Source organism: Salvelinus namaycush, chromosome 31, assembly GCF_016432855.1.
Source record: "Salvelinus namaycush isolate Seneca chromosome 31, SaNama_1.0, whole genome shotgun sequence".
NCBI classification, from domain to species: Eukaryota; Metazoa; Chordata; class Actinopteri; order Salmoniformes; family Salmonidae; genus Salvelinus; species Salvelinus namaycush.
Window position 1 is genome coordinate 32030027 of NC_052337.1, and position 20778 is coordinate 32050804.

Here is a 20778-nt window from a genome sequence, read left to right on the forward strand (position 1 = left end):
TCAAGACAGCGCATCGTCCGACCTATCCCAGGATGACCAGAGGAGGGTGACATGTGAGCCCAATAGATCAATCGGTCGCGGACAGCAGACGGAACGTACAGACGACCAGCTGGACACTCAGGGGGAGAGGGCTCTGCACGTGACGCCCGCTCAATGTCCGCGTCCAGCTCCCACACTACTGGCGCCACCAAACACGAAGCTGGGAGTATGGGAGTGGGATCCATGGACCGCTCCTCTGTATCATACAGCCGAGACAATGCGTCTGCCTTAACGTTCTGGGAGCCTGGTCTGTAAGAAAGAGTAAACACAAAACGAGTGAAAAACATGGCCCACCTTGCCTGGCGAGGATTCAGTCTCTTCGCCTCCCGGATGTACTCCAGATTGCGGTGGTCAGTCCAGATGAGAAAAGGGTGTTTAGCCCCCTCAAGCCAATGCCTCCACACCTTCAAGGCTTTTACGACAGCTAACAGCTCCCGGTCCCCCACATCATAGTTTCGCTCCGCCGGGCTGAGCTTCTTCGAAAAGAAAGCACAGGGGTGAAGCTTCAGTGGCGCACCCGAACGCTGAGAGAGCACTGCTCCTATCCCAGCTTCGGATGCGTCCACCTCCACTATGAATGGCAAAGAGGAATCCGGATGAGCCAACACAGGTACCAAGGTAAACAGAGTCTTCAGGTGCCCAAAAGCCCTGTTCGCCTCAGCCGATCACTGCAAGCGCACCGGGCCCCCCTTTAGCAGTGAGGTAATGGGAGCAGCAACCTGACCAAAACCCCGGATAAACCTCCGGTAGTAATTGGCAAACCCTAAAAAACGCTGCACCTCCTTTACCGTGGTTGGAGTCAGCCAATTACGCACGGCTGCAATGCGGTCACTCTCCATTTCCACTCCTGATGTGGAAATCCGATGCCCTAGGAAGGAGATGGATTGTTGGAAGAACAAGCATTTCTCAGCCTTGACATATAGATCATGCTCCAACAGGCGACCAAGCACCCTGCGCACCAGGGACACATGCTCGGCACGTGCAGCGGAGTATATCAGGATATCATCGATATACACCACTACACCCTGCCCGTGCAGGTCCCTGAAGATCTCATCTACAAATGATTGGAAGACTGATGGAGCATTCATCAACCCATATGGCATGACAAGGTACTCATAATGACCTGAGGTGGTGCTAAATGCCGTCTTCCACTCATCACCCTTCCAAATACGCACCAGATTGTACGCACTCCTGAGATCCAATTTTGTGAAGAAGCGTGACCCGTGCATTGACTCAATAACCGTAGTTATCAGAGGTAGCGGGTAACTATATTTCACCGTGATTTTATTGCGACCTCGATAATCAATGCACGGGCGTAAACCGCCATCCTTCTTCTTCACAAAAAAGAAACTCGAAGAGACGGGTGAAATGGATGGCTGAATGAACCCCTGACGCAGGGATTCAGAGACATGTCTCCATAGCCACCGTCTCCGCTTGCGACAGGGGATACACGTGACTCCTGGGATATGCAGCGTCTACCAGGAGATCTATCGCACAATCCCCCCGTCGATGGGGTGGTAATTGAGTCGCCTTCTATTTACAGAAGGCGAGAGCCAAATCGGCATATTCTGGGGGAATGCGCACGGTGGAGACCTGGTCTGGACTTTCCACCGTAGTAGCACCAACGGAAACCCCTAAACACCTACCTGAGCACTCTCGCGACCACCCCGTGAGAGCCCTCTGTGGCCAAGAAACAGTGGGGTTATGACAAGCTAACCAGGGTAGGCCTAGCACCACAGAATACGCAGGAGAATCAATAAGGAAGAGACTAATCTTCTCCTTGTGACCCTCCTGCGTTATCATACACAAAGGCGCGGTGACCTCCCTGATAAATCCTGACCCTAATGGTCGACTATCTAAGGCATGAATAGGGAAAGGCATATCCACAGAAACAATAGGGATCCCTAAACTATGAGCTAAACTTTTATTAATGAAATTCCCAGCCGCGCCTGAATCTACTAGCGCCTTATACTGGGAATACAGGGAAAAATCAGGAAAAGTGACAGAGACAAACATTAGTGCAACAGAGGGCTCTGGATGAGAATGGTGCCTACTCACCTGGGGTGATGCCAGAGTGCCCTGCCTGCCTTCTCTATTCCCAGAGGAACCAACCCGGCACCGACCAGCAGTGTGATCTCTGCGACCATAGATGGTGCTCGAGCGGGAACCCCCTTCGGTCTCCCTGCGCACCATCCCTCCCAATTCCATAGGTTCGGGAGAGAGGGTGCGGGAGGATGGAACAATCAGACCCCGATCTAGACGTCCACGAGTAGCCAGCATGTTGTCCAGCCTGATGGACATGTCCACCAGCTGGTCAAAGGTGAGGGTGGTGTCTCTACAGGCCAGCTCCCGACGGACGTCCTCACGTAGACTACAACGGTAATGGTCGATCAGGGCTCTGTCGCTCCATCCAGCGCCGGCAGCCAGGGTCCTAAACTCCAAAGCAAACTCCTGTGCACTCCTCGTCTCCTGCCTCAGATGATAGAGGCGCTCACCCGCCGCTCTGCCTGCGGGTGGGTGGTCGAATACTGTCCTGAAATGGCGGGTGAACTCCTCAAAATGGTCCAACGCCGCATCCTCCTCTCTACACACAGCGCTGGCCCACTCCAGGGCTTTCCCGGTGAGGCATGAGACGAGGGCGCAACTCTTCTCACGGTCCGATGGTACTGGGGAGACCGTGGCCAGATACAAGTTCGGTTTAAGGAGAAAACCCTGGCAGCTGGCAGTATCTCCGTTGTATCCCGTGGGTAGCGATAAATGGATCTTGTTAGGTTCAGGAGGAGAAAAAGCAATTTCAAAGGAAATCCCGGTTGTGGTGGTGGAGGCGCTGGAGAAACTCCCTGTCTCTCCCAGCGGTCCATATTCTGGACAATGCGATCCATGGCGGCGCTCAGACTGTCAATCTCCCCGCTTGTTCCATGACGCGTTCCTCTACCTCCATGAGCGAAGTGTCTTCTCCTGCTGACTTCATATTTTTGGTCAGAGATTCTGTCAGAGTCGTGTGTATAGGTGGCAGGGAAGTCAGGCGCAGGAGAGTCAAACGGAGTGTAAATGGAGTCTTTTAATATATGTCCACTTAACATGCTCCAAACACTAATATGTACATACATAAAATAAACATGGGTACGAGGACCCGTCGCGCACCTATACAACCATAAACAACACTGACATAAAACAATCTCTGACAAAGACATGAGGGGAAACAGAGGGTTAAATACACAACAGGTAATGAATGGGATTGAAACCAGGTGTGTGGGAAGACAAGACAAAACCAATGGAAAATGAAAAATGGATCAATGATGGCTAGAAGACCGGTGACGTCGACCGCCGAGCACCGCCCGAACAAGGAGAGGCAACGACTTCGGTAGAAGTCGTGACATCCTCGCTTTTTTGTTTGGGTTTCAACCCTGTGTTTTTGTTACGTGTTTGTTTGGTCTTCGTCCCCGTGCCTTTACACGGCACGCCGTAATTTGGGGTATAATTTTAAAAACTATTACGCATTCCTGCGCCTGTCTCCCAAATCTCTTCATACCAGCGTGACAGGAACTTATGAAGTGTTCTAGGAGAGGTTTAGAGGAAGAGAACTTAATGGAACTTTTGAAGTGTTCTAGTAGAGTTTTAGTGGAAGGAAATGTTCTACAAGACATGACACATTATAAAGTACTATAATAGAGTAGAATAGAATAACAGAATAGTGCACAGTATAGTACAGTACAGTATATTATAGTATAGTAAAGTATAGTACAGTATAGAAGAGTAAATTAGAGTAGAGAAGTATAGTAGAATATAGTAGAATAGAACATAACGGACACCACTCACCCGAAGCCGGAAAACATGCGGCAGAAGAGGAACATGCCGTACCCCTGGACAAAGGAGGAGAGGAAGGAGAAGAAGCCGTTGACAGACATAGCGATGAGCAGGCACTGTTTACGGCCCACCTTGTCTGACAGACCCCCCCAGAAGAACGCCCCCACCATCATCCCCAGGTACACTATGCTACCTGCAGAGAGAGAGGGAGGGAGGGGGAGGGAGAGAAAGAGAAGGGGGTCGAGACAGACAAAGAAAAAGAGTGGGAGATAATGAGAGAGGAGAGGGGAGGGAGAGGAGGGGAGAGAGACAGAGAAAGAGAAAGAAAGACAGAAACACAAAAATAGAGAGTGGGAGGGTGGGAGGGAGGGAGAGGGGGAGGGAAAGAATAATGGATAAGAGAGGGAGTGAGAAAATATTCATTTACACAGTGTTGCCTTTTTAAGTGTCCCTTTTATATTTTGCAGCACTTGAGAATTATCTGATCCATCTGGACCAAGCATGTTTATTTTTTAAGGCAAACTGCTGACTAGGGAGAAGACACACACACACAGAAGCAGTGTGTCGCACACATAACCTGTGTCAGAATTGCTGCATGTCTGACTATTAGTACAGTCCACAGCAGACAAGGTCACGTGGTGTGATTTAACCAAGCCTGTCAATTCCCAGTCATTGATAAACCACTGAGGGATCACAGAGATCTGGTCAATCTGATTGGACAGTGCCTGGGGACCTGCAGACAGACAGACAGACCTACAGTAATAAAGAACACACAGGCAGCCATGAAGCCACAACACTAACTGAACCTCACCATGGAGTATCACTTCATATCACAACACTAACTGAACCTCACCATGGAGTATCACTTCATATCACAACACTAACTGAACCTCACCATGGAGTATCACTTCATATCACAACACTAACTGAACCTCACCATGGAGTATCACTTCATATCACAACACTAACTGAACCTCACCATGGAGTATCACTTCATATCACAACACTAACTGAACCTCATCATGGAGTATCACTTCATATCACAACTCTAACTGAACCTCACCATGGAGTATCACTTCATATCACAACACTAACTGAACCTCACCATGGAGTACCACTTCATATCACAACACTAACTGAACCTCACCATGGAGTATTACTTCATATCACAACACTAACTGAACCTCACCATGGAGTATTACTTCATATCACAACACTAACTGAACCTCACCATGGAGTATCACTTCATATCACAACACTAACTGAACCTCACCATGGAGTATCACTTCATACCACAACACTAACTGAACCTCACCATGGAGTATCACTTCATATCACAACACTAACTGAACCTCACCATGGAGTATCACTTCATATCACAACACTAACTGAACCTCACCATGGAGTATCACTTCATATCACAACACTAACTGAACCTCACCATGGAGTATCACTTCATACCACAACACTAACTGAACCTCACCATGGAGTATCACTTCATATCACAACTCTAACTGAACCTCACCATGGAGTATTACTTCATATCACAACACTAACTGAGCCTCACCATGGAGTATCACTTCATACCACAACACTAACTGAACCTCACCACGGAGTATCACTTCATATCACAACACTAACTGAACCTCACCATGGAGTATCACTTCATACCACAACACTAACTGAACCTTACCATGGAGTATCACTTCATATCACAACACTAACTGAATCTCACCATGGAGTATCACTTCATATCACAACACTAACTGAACCTCACCATGGAGTATCACTTCATATCACAACACTAACTGAACCTCACCATGGAGTATCACTTCATATCACAACACTAACTGAACCTCACCATGGAGTATCACTTCATATCACAACACTAACTGAACCTCACCATGGAGTATCACTTCATACCACAACACTAACTGAACCTCACCATGGAGTATCACTTCATATCACAACACTAACTGAACCTCACCATGGAGTATCACTTCATATCACAACACTAACTGAACCTCACCATGGAGTATCACTTCATATCACAACACTAACTGAACCTCACCATGGAGTATCACTTCATATCACAACACTAACTGAACCTCACCATGGAGTATCACTTCATATCACAACACTAACTGAATCTCACCATGGAGTATCACTTCATACCACAACACTAACTGAACCTCACCATGGAGTATCACTTCATATCACAACACTAACTGAACCTCACCATGGAGTATCACTTCATATCACAACACTAACTGAACCTCACCATGGAGTATCACTTCATATCACAACACTAACTGAACCTCACTATGGAGTATTACTTCATATCACAACACTAACTGAACCTCACCATGGAGTATCACTTCATATCACAACACTAACTGAACCTCACCATGGAGTATCACTTCATATCACAACACTAACTGAACCTCACCATGGAGTATCACTTCATATCACAACACTAACTGAACCTCACCATGGAGTATCACTTCATATCACAACACTAACTGAACCTCACTATGGAGTATCACTTCATATCACAACACTAACTGAACCTCACCATGGAGTATCACTTCATATCACAACACTAACTGAACCTCACCATGGAGTATCACTTTATATCACAACACTAACTGAACCTCACTATGGAGTATCACTTCATATCACAACTCTAACTGAACCTCACCATGGAGTATCACTTCATATCACAACACTAACTGAACCTCACCATGGAGTATCACTTCATATCACAACACTAACTGAACCTCACTATGGAGTATCACTTCATATCACAACACTAACTGAACCTCACCATGGAGTATCACTTCATATCACAACACTAACTGAACCTCACCATGGAGTATCACTTCATATCACAACACTAACTGAACCTCACCATGGAGTATTACTTCATATCACAACACTAACTGAACCTTACCATGGAGTATCACTTCATATCACAACACTAACTGAATCTCACCATGGAGTATCACTTCATATCACAACACTAACTGAACCTCACCATGGAGTATCACTTCATATCACAACACTAACTGAACCTCACCATGGAGTATTACTTCATATCACAACACTAACTGAACCTCACCATGGAGTATCACTTCATACCACAACACTAACTGAACCTCACCATGGAGTATTACTTCATATCACAACACTAACTGAACCTCACCATGGAGTATCACTTCATATCACAACACTAACTGAACCTCACTATGGAGTATCACTTCATATCACAACACTAACTGAACCTCACCATGGAGTATCACTTCATATCACAACACTAACTGAACCTCACCATGGAGTATCACTTCATATCACAACACTAACTGAACCTCACCATGGAGTATCACTTCATATCACAACACTAACTGAACCTCACCATGGAGTATCACTTCATATCACAACACTAACTGAACCTCACTATGGAGTATCACTTCATATCACAACACTAACTGAACCTTACCATGGAGTATCACTTCATATCACAACACTAACTGAACCTCACTATGGAGTATCACTTCATATCACAACACTAACTGAACCTCACCATGGAGTATCACTTCATACCACAACACTAACTGAACCTCACCATGGAGTATCACTTCATATCACAACACTAACTGAACCTCACCATGGAGTATCACTTCATATCACAACACTAACTGAACCTCACTATGGAGTATCACTTCATATCACAACACTAACTGAACCTCACCATGGAGTATCACTTCATACCACAACACTAACTGAACCTCAAAAATATTGTGTTCTGACAGCAGCAATTGATATGGGAGAGTTTCATACCACAACACTGACCTGAAAACAACTGTCTGAGTGAGCTAACAGAAATGGTCAAGTCTTGTTTTTCCGCAGGAAGGGAGTGTGATCTCTCTTCAAGTCCCAAGGGACACTGGGAAGTGGAGGAGGGGAAAAGGGGGCAGAAAATAATCCACTTCACTCCAGAATCGAGAAATGTTAATACAAATTATAATCAGTGTTTGTGGGGAGAGGTGATCGTTTACCGACATTATGCCTCATCACTGCCGGGAAGGCCAGAGCCCACAACCCAGACCCTTCCTGTTTTCTTCACTTCTGGTTTCCCTTCTTTGAATGTTGGTGATGCGACTGATAGGCTGAAGGTAGAGGGCCTTATTGAGACGTACAAATGGGACGATGAGAGACACTTATTCATTATAAGTGACAACAGACACTGGACTCTATAGCAGAGACTACAGGACGGTTCTACATGGAAACCAAAAGGGTTCTAACTGGAACCGAAAAGGGTTCTTCAATTCCCAGTCATTGATGACAGGGGATCTACAAAGGGTGCAATTCAGTCTTTACTTCTTACCACAACACCTGCTATGAAATAATGGGATTCACACACATTTTTCTGAGAATTGCTGTAAGGGACGTTCACTTCCACAACAAATGACTGCGTAATAAGCATTATTCAAATGTAGCTGCATTTAGTCTAATTGAATGTAAAGAAAATCCTACTCTTTAGAGATATTTCTGCAGACTGTCTTTCTGCTCTCTCCTCTCCAACGGTACGGTACAGCGGGCAGCTCTGCCTTAAGCCCAGAGGGACTTAACTAACTCAATGCTAGCTGCTGCTGTTATCTCCACCAGACAAGATGAGCATGCCGAGCGTGGAGCGGCGTGGTGAGTTTGTCTCGATGATAATTAGCTCTTATGTGTAAGCATAATTCCCCCTCCACGCTACGCTCTTCATCACTCTGTTCTGAGGATGGATGAGAGGATGAGAGGAACAGATGAGAGGATGAGAGGAGAGGAAGGCAGACAGCAGAGAGAAACAGCTGACAAATTGGGGATCTGGAACATTGGGAACATTCCGGATGTTCTTTGAGGATTCCCCCAGCTCCAGGGAATCCCCTGAGGATGATGTCTGATCAACAGGTCTGTCTGAGAGCAGCTGTCAGACAGACTGGTGTACAGCAGGAATACAGACCTCTCATTTTAGGAGACTAATTACAACTATTTCTATTCATTTGAGCAAATGGCAGTTTCACACTCGCACGCACACACAGTCGCTCACGTACGCGCACATACCGCACACACAGCTCTCTACTCAGGCATCCAAATACCTGGTGCCATGACAACCCAACCTGTTCTAACGTAATGAGAGTACATTTGTAAATGTCATCCAATGTCCTCACTGCCCCTATTTCTACCAACACAAACACACCACTCACACACACACACACACACACACACACTCTCTTCCTTACCTAGCCACCCAGCTCCAGAGTTGGGAACACACATGTCAGTCTCGGCGCTGGGCAGGACGAACCCCACCACAAACACCTCAACACCGTCTGACATCAGCGCCATGCCCAGCACGAAGAACAACTGCCACTGGAACCTGCCATGGCCACACTCCTGCATGATCAGCTCATACTGCTGGGCCAGCTCCTCCTCGTCCGCCTGCCTCTCCAGCTCCAGCTCCTTACGGTCCCTCAGGCTGTCTGAGACAGGTTGACCCAGAGAATCCTGCCCATCCCTGGGCATCCTGTCAGTGTAAGCAGGCACCCCCTGGTACTCCCCCTCGTAGATCTCATCTTCATCATCGTGACCCTCTGTGGCGTCACTGGCGTAGTGTTCGCCGTCTTCGTCGTTGGCTGTGCGGCTGCAGGGAAAGTGGCCGTTGCTGTCAGGCTGTGTGTAGCACATGTCGTCATTGTCTTTGTCCTCGTTCTGGAACTGGCTGTAGTTGCGTTGGGAGGAGTACTCGTCCGTGGCGCGGTTCACGATCTTGCTGACCTTCTTGGCGGCGTGGCGTTTGGCCTCTTTGGCGATGTCCTTGGCGCCCTTCACCAGCGACATCCTGTTGTTGTACGACTCATCCATCTCACTAACTCTGATTGGTCATCTATCTATCTATTTGTCTTTATTTGTCTTTTATCTAACCTGCTAGGTCAGTTGGGAACCAATTCTCATTGGCAAGAATTTCTGCCAAAGAACTGCAGTGGAGGACAACTTAACTGTCAGAGACTTAACTTACGTTAGCCTACTTGCTTACATTCTTCTGAAGTATCAGAGTGTAAGTTACTGAATGGCAATTCAGTTGCAGCAAACCACAGTAAGTTTGGAGGTGGTTCAAATGGTGCTAGTGTTGGCTAGGATCGCTAGCTGTTGCTGCTGTGGTGAGGGAAAGCAGATCTCTACGGCAGTGGGATGGGAGCAGTCACAAGGTTGAGCGGTGAAGACAGCTGAGTTCCAGTAATAGAGATCACCATGCAGACTGTGGTTAGATCTGGTCACAGCTCATCTGTCTGAGGAGAGAGAGAAATACAATGATTTGGATACAGCAGTGTTCAGGTTCCCTTTGTCAATATAAGTTCCGACAATCAGGCTTTCTGCAGAGTGGACTATTTCTGCCGGTAGTTAGTGAGGAACCCTTGAGGCCTTCAGTGTACGCTATAAATCTTCCTCAACAATATCAGGGGATATGTCTGTCAGTCTGTGAGGTCAATGGAAGGAAATTAATGTAAAAGGCTGAAACAGGCCAAAAAAAGAGAAGGGGATAAATAAAAGTGGATAGATTCCATGCACCCTCTGACTGGAATGGGCCTCTGAGACACCCGTGTTTTCTGTTTGGGGTCTATGACATCCATCTAGGTCTGTGTGATCTGTCAAGTTCTATTATCCATTATTCTGTGTTCGGTCTAGACTGGTCTAGAGTCTGTATATTCTGTCTGAGCCTTTGTGTTCCATTCCATCTAGCTCAATGTATTCTGCTGTTTTCTTCCAGGAATCTATGTACTGCTCCCAGGCCAGGCTACAGTACACTACAGTCCAGTACATGTCATGTGGTGTGGGACTGGCGTCCTCCTCTGTGACTACTTGACACTGTGACTGAGGATCTCAGAGGGCCTGTCAAAACATCAGGCCTCACCATCACCACCCTGCCCTCAACACCACAGCCTGCTGACAGACAGCATCTCAGACATCATATAACAAGTCAAATGTTATTTTAACAAAGCCTACATACCGTATAGGACACATATCCTTAACATTATTTCAAGTGGAGTTATTTTAGATAGTACACAGTATTATCTATCTTGGATAAATTCTCCAAAACTTGTTTTAGCATGATATCTGTTTATGTCCCAGGACTCGAGTGGAGTAGAGTGTAAAGTACTGAGGCTGGGCTGAGGGACGAGGCTGGGCTGAAGGGTGAAGCTGGGTTGAGGGGTGGGGCTGAAGGTAAGTGTGGGGTGAGAGATGAGGCTGGACTGAGAGGTGAGGCTGGGTTGAAGGGTGAGGTTGGGTTGAGGGGTGAGGCTGGGCTGGGCTGAGGGGTGAGGCTGGGTTGAGGGGTGAGGCTGGGCTGAGGGGTGAGGCTGGGTTGGGGGGTGAGGCTGGGCTGAGGGGTGAGGCTGGGTTGAGGGGTGAGGCTGGGTTGAGGGGTGAGGCTGGGCTGAGAGGTGAGGCTGGGCTGAGGGGTGAGGCTGGGTTGAGGGGTGAGGCTGGGCTGAGGGGTGAGGCTGGGCTGAGGGGTGAGCCTGGGCTGAAGGGTGAGGCTGAGAGGTGAGTGCGGGGTGAGGCCCCTGTATGTCTAGAACAAACTCAACCAGCCCTGAGGTCTAGACCAAACTCAACCAGCCCTGAGGTCTAGACCAAACTCAACCAGCCCTGAGGTCTAGACCAAACTCAACCAGCCCTGGGGGTCTAGACCAAACTCAACCAGCCCTGCGGTCTAGACCAAACTCAACCAGCCCTGAGGTCAAGACCAAACTCAACCAGCCCTGGGGTCTAGACCAAACTCAACCAGCCCTGATGTCTCGATCAAACTCAACCAGCCCTGAGGTCTAGAACAAACTCAACCAGCCCTGATGTCTCAATCAAACTCAACCAGCCCTGAGGTCTAGACCAAACTCAACCAGCCCTGGGGTCTAAACCAAACTCAACCAGCCCTGATGTCTCGATCAAACTCAACCAGCCTTGATGTCTCGATCAAACTCAACCAGCCCTGAGGTCTAGACCAAACTCAACCAGCCCTGAGGTCTAGACCAAACTCAACCAGCCCTGGGGGTCTAGACCAAACTCAACCAGCCCTGAGGTCTAGACCAAACTCAACCAGCCCTGAGGTCTAGACCAAACTCAACCAGCCCTGAGGTCTAGACCAAACTCAACCAGCCCTGGGGTCTAAACCAAACTCAACCAGCCCTGATGTCTCGATCAAACTCAACCAGCCCTGTGGTATAGAACAAACTCCACCAGCCCTGGGGTCTAAACCAAACTCAACCAGCCCTGATGTCTCGATCAAACTCAACCAGCCCTGTGGTCTAGAACAATCTCAACCAGCCCTGTGGTCTAAACCAAACTCAACCAGCCCTGATGTCTCGATCAAACTCAACCAGCCCTGTGGTCTAAACCAAACTCAACCAGCCCTGAGGTCTAGACCAAACTCAACCAGCCCTGATGTCTTGATCAAACTCAACCAGCCCTGTGGTCTAGAACAAACTCAACCAGCCCTGTGGTCTAGAACAAACTCAACCAGCCCTGGAGATTTTGCTGCAGTCAAATAGAGTGGAAAGCAGCGTTGTTCTGAGGGGGGATGTTTGTAGTCATGTGTGTGATGTAAAACGCAACTTTATATATCCGTGAGTGTGTGTGCCCATATGCATGTGTACAGTATGTGTACAGTATGTGTACAGTATGTGACGTGTGTGCACCACAGGTATGTTATACGTATGTTCTCTTCCTACTTCATTCCACCAAATCAACTCAGTCCGATAAAACAGGTCAACCAAAGGTAAACCACACTGTAACAACAAACAAAGAGACAACAATAATCCACCACCAAGACAACAAACAAACCCCCAGCTATCTCTACTTCCTGTTCATCTGGCCCATCTAGAGAGGAGAGAGCCGTCTCAGAGGCTGCGTACCAAATGGCACCCTATTCCCTACATATTGCTATGGACCGTGGTCAAACATAGTTCACTATATAGGGAATAGTGGTGCCATTTGGGACACAGACAGTGTTCTCTTTCCGTTAGACAACTCCCCTAAACTCTATGACAGTAATGTAGCTTCTCTAACACAGTGTCTGACGGCTCAGTGGAGTCCGGCAGAACATCAGACTCATCATCACACTGGATACTGAGGCTCTGCACCCAGGGGGGAAGGAGGGAATACCTGATCAACTCTATAACTAACTTAGACTAAACTTTTACAAAGGGGGGTATGAATGCTGGTGGGGATGGGATACCAAGCAGCCAAGATAGGGGTGGGATATAGAGTGTGGAATAGGAATGCCTGTGAAGTGTTTAAGTAGAGTTTGATTGAAAGACTCTTCTCTTTCGCTGTCTCCTAACTTCTCTCTCCCCCTCTATCTCTCTCTTCCTCCCTCCAACCCCCTCTCTCTCTCTTGCCACAGTTTAAACGGCTGGCCAGATCGGCTGTCCATTTGTTTTTAAATTATGATAATTTCACCTTTATTTAACCAGGTAGGCTAGTTGAGAACAAGTTCTCATTTACAACTGCGACCTGGCCAAGATAAAGCAAAGCAGTGCGACACAAACAACAACACAGAGTTACACATGGGAAGAAAAAAAACGTACAGTCAATAACACAAAAAACAAAGTCTATATACAGTGTGTGCAAATGGCGTGAGGATGTAGGCAATAAATAGGCCATAGTAGCGACGTAATTACAATTTAGAAAATTAACACTGGAGTGATAGATGTGCAGATGATGATGTGCAAGTAGAAATACTGGTGTGTAAAAGAGCAAAAAAGTAAATAAAAACAATATGGGGATGAGGTAGGTAGATTGGATGGGCTATTTACAGATGGACTGTGTACAGCTGCAGCGATCTGTTAGCAGCTCAGAAGGCGATCCGCAACTTAAAAGGCCTTGTCGGTCTGTTGGCATTTCATTATACTGTATGATGGTGGATCCATCCCTTCCTACACATAGTTAATATGCTAATGGACCTTAATGTTGACATAAGTCGCCGCTGTGCACCTTGAGATTCCCAGATAACACTGTGAATGTATATGGTACATCAGCATAAACACACACACTGACAAAGTTGTGGTCACAAAATCACACTTATGCAGAATTCACACACACATCCACCCACAAATCCAGTCAAATGCCTGTCCACATTTCTATCCCTGCGTAGCGTAGCTGCTGTGCCTAGCACAGTGATTATGGTTACTATAGGCTCACGGTGCGTTTTACACAAAATGCACATTTCCTGCTGGCTGGAATCAGGAGCCTGCTAAGAGGGACAAATGATTTCCTCCTAGTGGGGCTGTCATGGCCCGCTGACGCCACACAGCCATCTTCATTAATCACACACACACATGTGCATGCACAAAGGCGCACGCACACACACACACACACACACACACACACACACACACACACACACACACACACACACACACACACACACACACACACACACACACACACACACACACACACACACACACACACACACACAGTGAATCACAGAGAAGGGGAGATTTGTCCCATTTATGGGTCATAAAATGTAAAGCTGAATAAAAATAAAAAAGGCCTTCATCTGCACTGTGATATAGAACAGACAATAGTTCAGGACAGGTGGTACGGGCATGACATATTTCCAGATCCAACCAGGGTTGATCAGTAAACAGGAAAACATAGCATGATCAGTAAACACGAAAACGGAGCGTGACAAAAAACTTGGAATGGCGATGTATTACCTCCTCCATTTAAAAACATTTTCTCCTGTTTGGTGCTTTCTGAACACTACCCAGGTATTCATCAGGGAGAGAATGTGGTGTGTGTGTGTGCAAGTTGGAGATGTTTCCTTATAAGGATGTTTCAGGAAGGAACGACACCATCCTCTAGTCTAGGTAGCTGCAGGATACGGCAGTAGCATCAGAAATGGTTTCCCCGTGCTAACCGCTCCCGCTCGAGCTGCCAACTCCGAACCCCACTCACGCACGCACGGACACACACATACACACGCAGCAGTTTATAATTTACGTTCTGCTATAGACAGGCACAGACACACACACACACACTGGCAAGTCCCTCTGTTGACAAAAACACGCAGTCACACACAGAAACACAAGTCCTGCTTGTACGCACGCAAGTGCACACACACCCAAACAAACACACACACACAAACACACACCCACCCAGCTGCCTGGCTAAGTGCAGCAATTTAGCGATGGATGGCTGTGTGGGTTGACTGGACAGCAGCTGTAGGAGACCCACCACGGATGCCCAAGCCAGTTTCATAGAGGCACTGAGGACTGTGTGTGTGTGTGTGTGTGTGTGTGTGTGTGTGTGTGTGTGTGTGTGTGTGTGTGTGTGTGTGTGTGTGTGTGTGTGTGTGTGTGTGTGTGTGTGTGTGTGTGTGTGTGTGTGTGTGTGTGTGTGTCCGAGTTCATGACCTCTCTACCAGCAGGGGAGAGACATCTTGGTTCCAGTCCAGTGGTCAGCTGGCAGGTTGTGACATCATAAGGTCGTGATCCTGGAGCTGTGACATGTTGTGGGTTGGTGGAGGCTCCAAGATGGCAGCTTGAAAGCACGCTTCCTACCGAGCTCTGCATATCAACTTTTGAAAGATAGTAAAAAGTGTATTGTTTTGAACTACCAAACTAATACTTTTCTTGCTACAAACACCAGGTTATTGATGATTTAAGATTATATTTTCCAAAATGTCACAGCGCGCTGACAGAAGAGAAATCTTATGGCTACCTCCTCAAGCATCATCCAATGTCGTTACACAGGAGGCAAATGCTTTGATTGACAACTATACTGGTCTGACAGACTCTATGACACTTTGCGTGTCAGGCGAGGATTTTCCTTCTTTGCCTATAACCCCAAGCAAACCTCCAGCTTCCAAGAAAGGCATGTTTGAACTGGGCCCAGATGCCACTGCCAATAATTATGTTATCGCCACTCTTTCCAGGCTCATCAATGCAAGGTCCGATGCCATAGAGAAAATGGTTGACGACAACGCAATGAAAATCGAGAAAAAAAAAAACAGTTGACTATGCATGCATGGAAATCAGGGATGTTAAGAAGGTCACCCACATCGAAAAGCATGTCGAAAAGGAGGAGGGAAAGATGGACTTGTGCCAAAGAAGAATCGCGGAACTCGAAAGCTACTCCAGATGGTGGAATCTGAGACGGTATGGAGATCCCAAAGCAGATGGGGAGAACGTGCGGCAAGAGACCATCAAAGTCTGCCAAGCTATCCTACCTGTGGAGAAGGCTAAGCTAGCAGAGTTTGTCGACACTGTACATCACCTTGGCACGAGAAGGCAGGGTGACTCCAAGCCCAGATGTGTCATTCTCCAGTTCACATCACAGATCTACAGGGATGCCATTTGGAAAGCAGCCAAGAAATCTACTTTCCTACGCGATAACAACCTGCGGTTTGCTGAAGACCTCTCGAAAGCAGACAGAGAAAGGAGAGAAACTGTGGCCAGCTGTGGAAAAAGCACGAAAAGAAGGGAAAGCGGCTTACTTCATCGGAGGGCGCGCTTTCATCAACGGATCCAAAATCAACCTTCCTCCTTGACTATTGCCATGGACTGTGCCTAGTGGTCAACATAGGCTACCTAGATAGCTACCTCTGATGTGAGCAGATCCCACTCCTGGCTCTAAGGTGATTTAACCTTCGTTCTAACTGCACAGGACTACTGGAGTAATGGATATTTACTATTTTATTTGTTCTCTCACTTCTGATATTTGTACCTGTAGTATAGGCAGTGAGCAAGCTCTTTGTTGTTTCTTGTTCTGGCAATTAGCTTTCTTATGCTAAACTATTCTCACTCAATTATTTATATCTATTTGGTGTGCAACGCTGGTTTCCTTGCATTCTTTTTCAATTTGCGATTGTTGTTTAGCTCATAGTACTTTGTTCTATATTCCACTTTGTTGTTGTCTATAGTTTCACTCAATGCTAGTGGGTTAAAACTTCTTGTCAATAGGGGGGCGCCATTTCGACTTTGTAAAAATTTGTTCCCAAATTAAACTGCCTCGTACTCAATTCTTGCTCGTACAATATGCATATTATTATTACTATTGGATAGAAAACACTCTCTAGTTTCTAAAACCGTTTGAATTATATCTGTGAGTAAAACAGAACTCGAGTTGGAGCCTTTTTCCTATGTGGATGTGAGAATGCTGAATTCTGCAAGCTGTTCCCAGGTCAGTTTATTAATTTGCCTGTCTTCTATTGGTTGAGATGCACTGCATACGCCTTCCCCTGGATGTCAGCGAATAGTGAGATTTGAAATGGAGTCTCTAGGCAGATCTGAGAGGTTATAAATGGCTTGAGAACGAAGGGTCCGGTCTTTGTTCACTTCGCTCTGACGCAGGAAGGACCTTGGCATGTCGTACTAGAAAGCTCCGGTTATAGCTCTTAGATATATCTGGCTCTGTTTTTATTCGATATAGCTGTTAAAGACATCATAATGTTGTTATTTTAAACCGAGTTATATCAGTTTATGTCAGTATATTGCGATTTTCGGGTATTTATTTGTGTTGCGTTCTAGGGAGTTGGGGATGTCTGGCCCACATGGCTAATGTTTACTGCTAATTGCAACGTTGAAGACTACATTCTACAACCGAGCAACGATTCTTTTGGACAAAGGACAACTTTCCCAAGATTCTGATGGAAGCACATCAAAAAGTAAGAACTATTTATGCTGTTAATTCGTTGTTCTGTTGAAAAATGTAAAATGCATAATCCGCCATTAATTTCCGTGCGGTCTCGCTTTAACGCACGCTGTATGTCGTAGTAACGTTAATTTTAAAAATGTAACACAGCGATTGCATTAAGAACTAATGTATCTTTCATTTGCTGTCCAACCTGTATTTTTTAGTCAAGTTTATGATTAGTTATCGATTAGAATAGGTGCCTCTCCCAAGATTTCTCCCGACATTTTGTTGGCAGCTTGGCTACTTTTCTCATTGTATAACCACGATTTGTGCCGCTAAATATGCAAATTTTCGAACAAACTCTATATGTATTGTGTAATATGATGTTATAGGACTGTCATCTGAAGAATTCTGAGCAGGTCAGTGAAAAAATTAATATATTTTGCTGGTTTATACGTTATCGCTATTTTTGGATTGAATCAATGCTGTTGTGTGGTTTGCTATTGTAGTAAGCTAATATAATGCTATATTGTGTTTTCGCTGTAAAACACTTAAAAAATCTGAAATATTGGCTGGATTCACAAGATGTTTGTCTTTCATTTGCTGTACGCTGTGTATTTTTCAGAAATGTTTTATGATGAGTATTTAGGTAATTCACGTTGCTCTCTGTAGTTATTCTAGTCGCTTTGGTGAGAGTTGTGATGGTGGCTGCAATGGTAAACTATGATTTATACCTGAAATATGCACATTTTTCTAACAAAACATATGCTATACAATAAATATGTTATCAGACTGTCATCTGATGAAGTTGTTTCTTGGTTAGTGGCTATTTATATCTTTATTTGGTCGAATTTGTGATAGCTACCTATGCAGGAAAAAAATGGTGGAGTAAAAAAAGTTGTGTCTTTTGCTAACGTGGTTAGCTAATAGATTTACATATTGTGTCTTCCCTGTAAAACATTTTAAAAATCAGAAATGATGGCTGGATTCACAAGATGTGTATCTTTCATCTGGTGTCTTGGACTTGTGATTTAATGATATTTAGATGCTAGTATTTACTTGTGACGCTATGCTAGGCTATGCTAGTCAGCTTTTTTACTGATGGGGGTGCTCCCGGATCCGGGATTGTGTGGAAGTAGAGGTTAAGAAATAATGTAAAGCGCAAGGCATTATTTTTATTTGCCAAACAGCTTAAAACAGATGTATATTTTTTCCCAAGTCTCATTCAGTTGCTACCGACGTCAACTTCTGGAGATCTCAGTGGGGTAATGATGTATGTCTCTCTCATGGTTCTGAACGCTTTGCTGGAGTTATCACTCTAAAGAATAATTTCAATGGAAGTATTTTGCACTCCGACTGTGACCCTTCTGGTCACTTTCTATGTCTTGTTATCAACTGTAACAACATCATCATTATTATTAGCAACATTTATGGTTACAATTCCAAACTTGAAAATGATCACTTACTTGAATCTTTAGAAAAGCGTATTCTCCATTGGCTAACCAAGTTCCCGAATGCTTTACTTATAGTAGGTGGGGATTTTAATATTTCTCCGAATAATTTAATTGATAGATGGCCTCCGGGACAGTCCACTTCTATGAATACAAGTTTGAGGCAGTTTATGGAAAGGTTTGATATTATAGATCTTTGGAGAGTAAAGTTTCATAATGACAAGTCTTTCACTTGGAGTAATGAGGCATGCTCCAGACAATCACGCATAGATTTTTGGCTGGTGTCTAAATGTTTTGATAAACAGGGTATTTCTGTTAACATCCTTGCCACTCCCCTTAGAGCTATTTATATTGACATTAAACTTTTTATCTCTGATAATGGCCTTGGCAGAGCATCCTACTGGATGCTTACTATCTCTATATTAAAACATGAGTTGGTCAAGATGGAGATAAACAATTTAATTACACACTTTTGGAACAAAGCTATAAATGACCATTCATACAGTAATAACTGGGAGCTTTTTAAATATGAGGTTGGAAAATATTTAAGAAAATATGAGAGTATTCTTGCCAAGACGAGGAGAGCTGAAGAAGAAAGTGTAATTACAAAGATCACCGATTTAAAAAAAAATGTTTTTACTTTTATTTAACTAGGCAAGTCAGTTAAGATCAAATTCTTATTTTCAATGATGGCCTAGGAACAGTGGGTTACCTGCCTTGTTCAGGGGCAGAACGACAGATTTGCACTCTTGTCAACTTGGGGATTCAATCTTTGAATCCAACGCTCTAACCACTAGGCTACCTGCTGCCTGTTGAAAGTCTCAGAGAGGAGGACAAGTCTGTTCTGTTTGAGCTACAAAACAAGTTGGATGATATGTATAAATTGAAAGCAGAGGGAGCCTTTGTCAGATCTAGGAAGAAGTGGCTAGAGGAGGGTGAACAAAATTCATCTTATTTTTTAAGGTTAGAAAAATACCACTCTAAAAATAATACAATTTAACATTTAAATATTAATGGTCTCATCACAGATGATCCCAAATTAATCTCTAACTTTAGTTGCAACTTCTACAGGAATTTATATTGTTTTATAACTATTTTTTTTTACTCTCTGGGGAATGTGAAATCAATTGGGGGGAACAGTGTGATGACCCTATTATAGTTGAAGAGATCATTTATTCTATTGAACACCTTAAAAAGAATAAGTCTCCTGGGACTGATGGTATATCTGCTGAGTTTTACAAAACTTTTTCTCAACAGTTAGCCCCATTTCTGTTGGAGGTCTTTTCTGAAAGCATTACAAATAATGCTCTTCCTCCCAGTTTGACTCAAGGTCTGATTACATTAATCCCTAAGCCCAAGAAAGACTTGCTTCTACTCGATAATTGGCGTCCAATCTGTCTGCTCAACAATGACTACAAAATATTAGCCTCTATATTTGCAAAAAGAATGAATGAAGTATTGGACTCAATTATAGAAGAAACCCAATCTGGATTCATGAGGAATAGACATATATCTAATAATAACCGACTGGTGTTAGACCTTATTGACTATTCTGATCTAATCTTCAAAGATAGTTTTATTGTCTTCTTAGACTTTTATAACGCCTTCGATACAGTGGAACATGAGTTTCTATTTCTCTCCCTTGAGAAATTTGGTTTTGGGGAATTATTTTTTAGTACTATTAAAACTCTTTATATGAATGGGAACAGTTCAATTCAATTAAAGCATGGCACTTCTCCTACATTTGATTTGAGAAGAGGAATTAGGCACGGTTGCTCAATTTCGCATTACCTCTTCC

General features: G+C 44.9%; 1 protein-coding gene and 1 pseudogene across 2 annotated transcripts in view; both read right to left on the minus strand.

Moving 5' to 3' along the window:
• The window catches only part of LOC120026267 (synaptic vesicle glycoprotein 2C-like), a 48802-nt gene extending 39049 nt beyond the window's left edge, over positions 1 to 9753 (minus strand). For both annotated transcript variants that reach the window (XM_038971093.1, XM_038971094.1), the window contains exons 1-2: positions 9135 to 9753; positions 3859 to 4039 (exon numbers count right to left, since the gene is read on the minus strand). In XM_038971093.1, coding sequence (XP_038827021.1) covers positions 3859 to 4039; positions 9135 to 9753 — 800 coding nt within the window. The remainder of the gene's footprint in view (positions 1 to 3858; positions 4040 to 9134) is intronic.
• A 1255-nt stretch (positions 9754 to 11008) lies between these two features.
• LOC120025554 overlaps positions 11009 to 20778 on the minus strand; it is a 52699-nt pseudogene continuing 42929 nt past the window's right edge.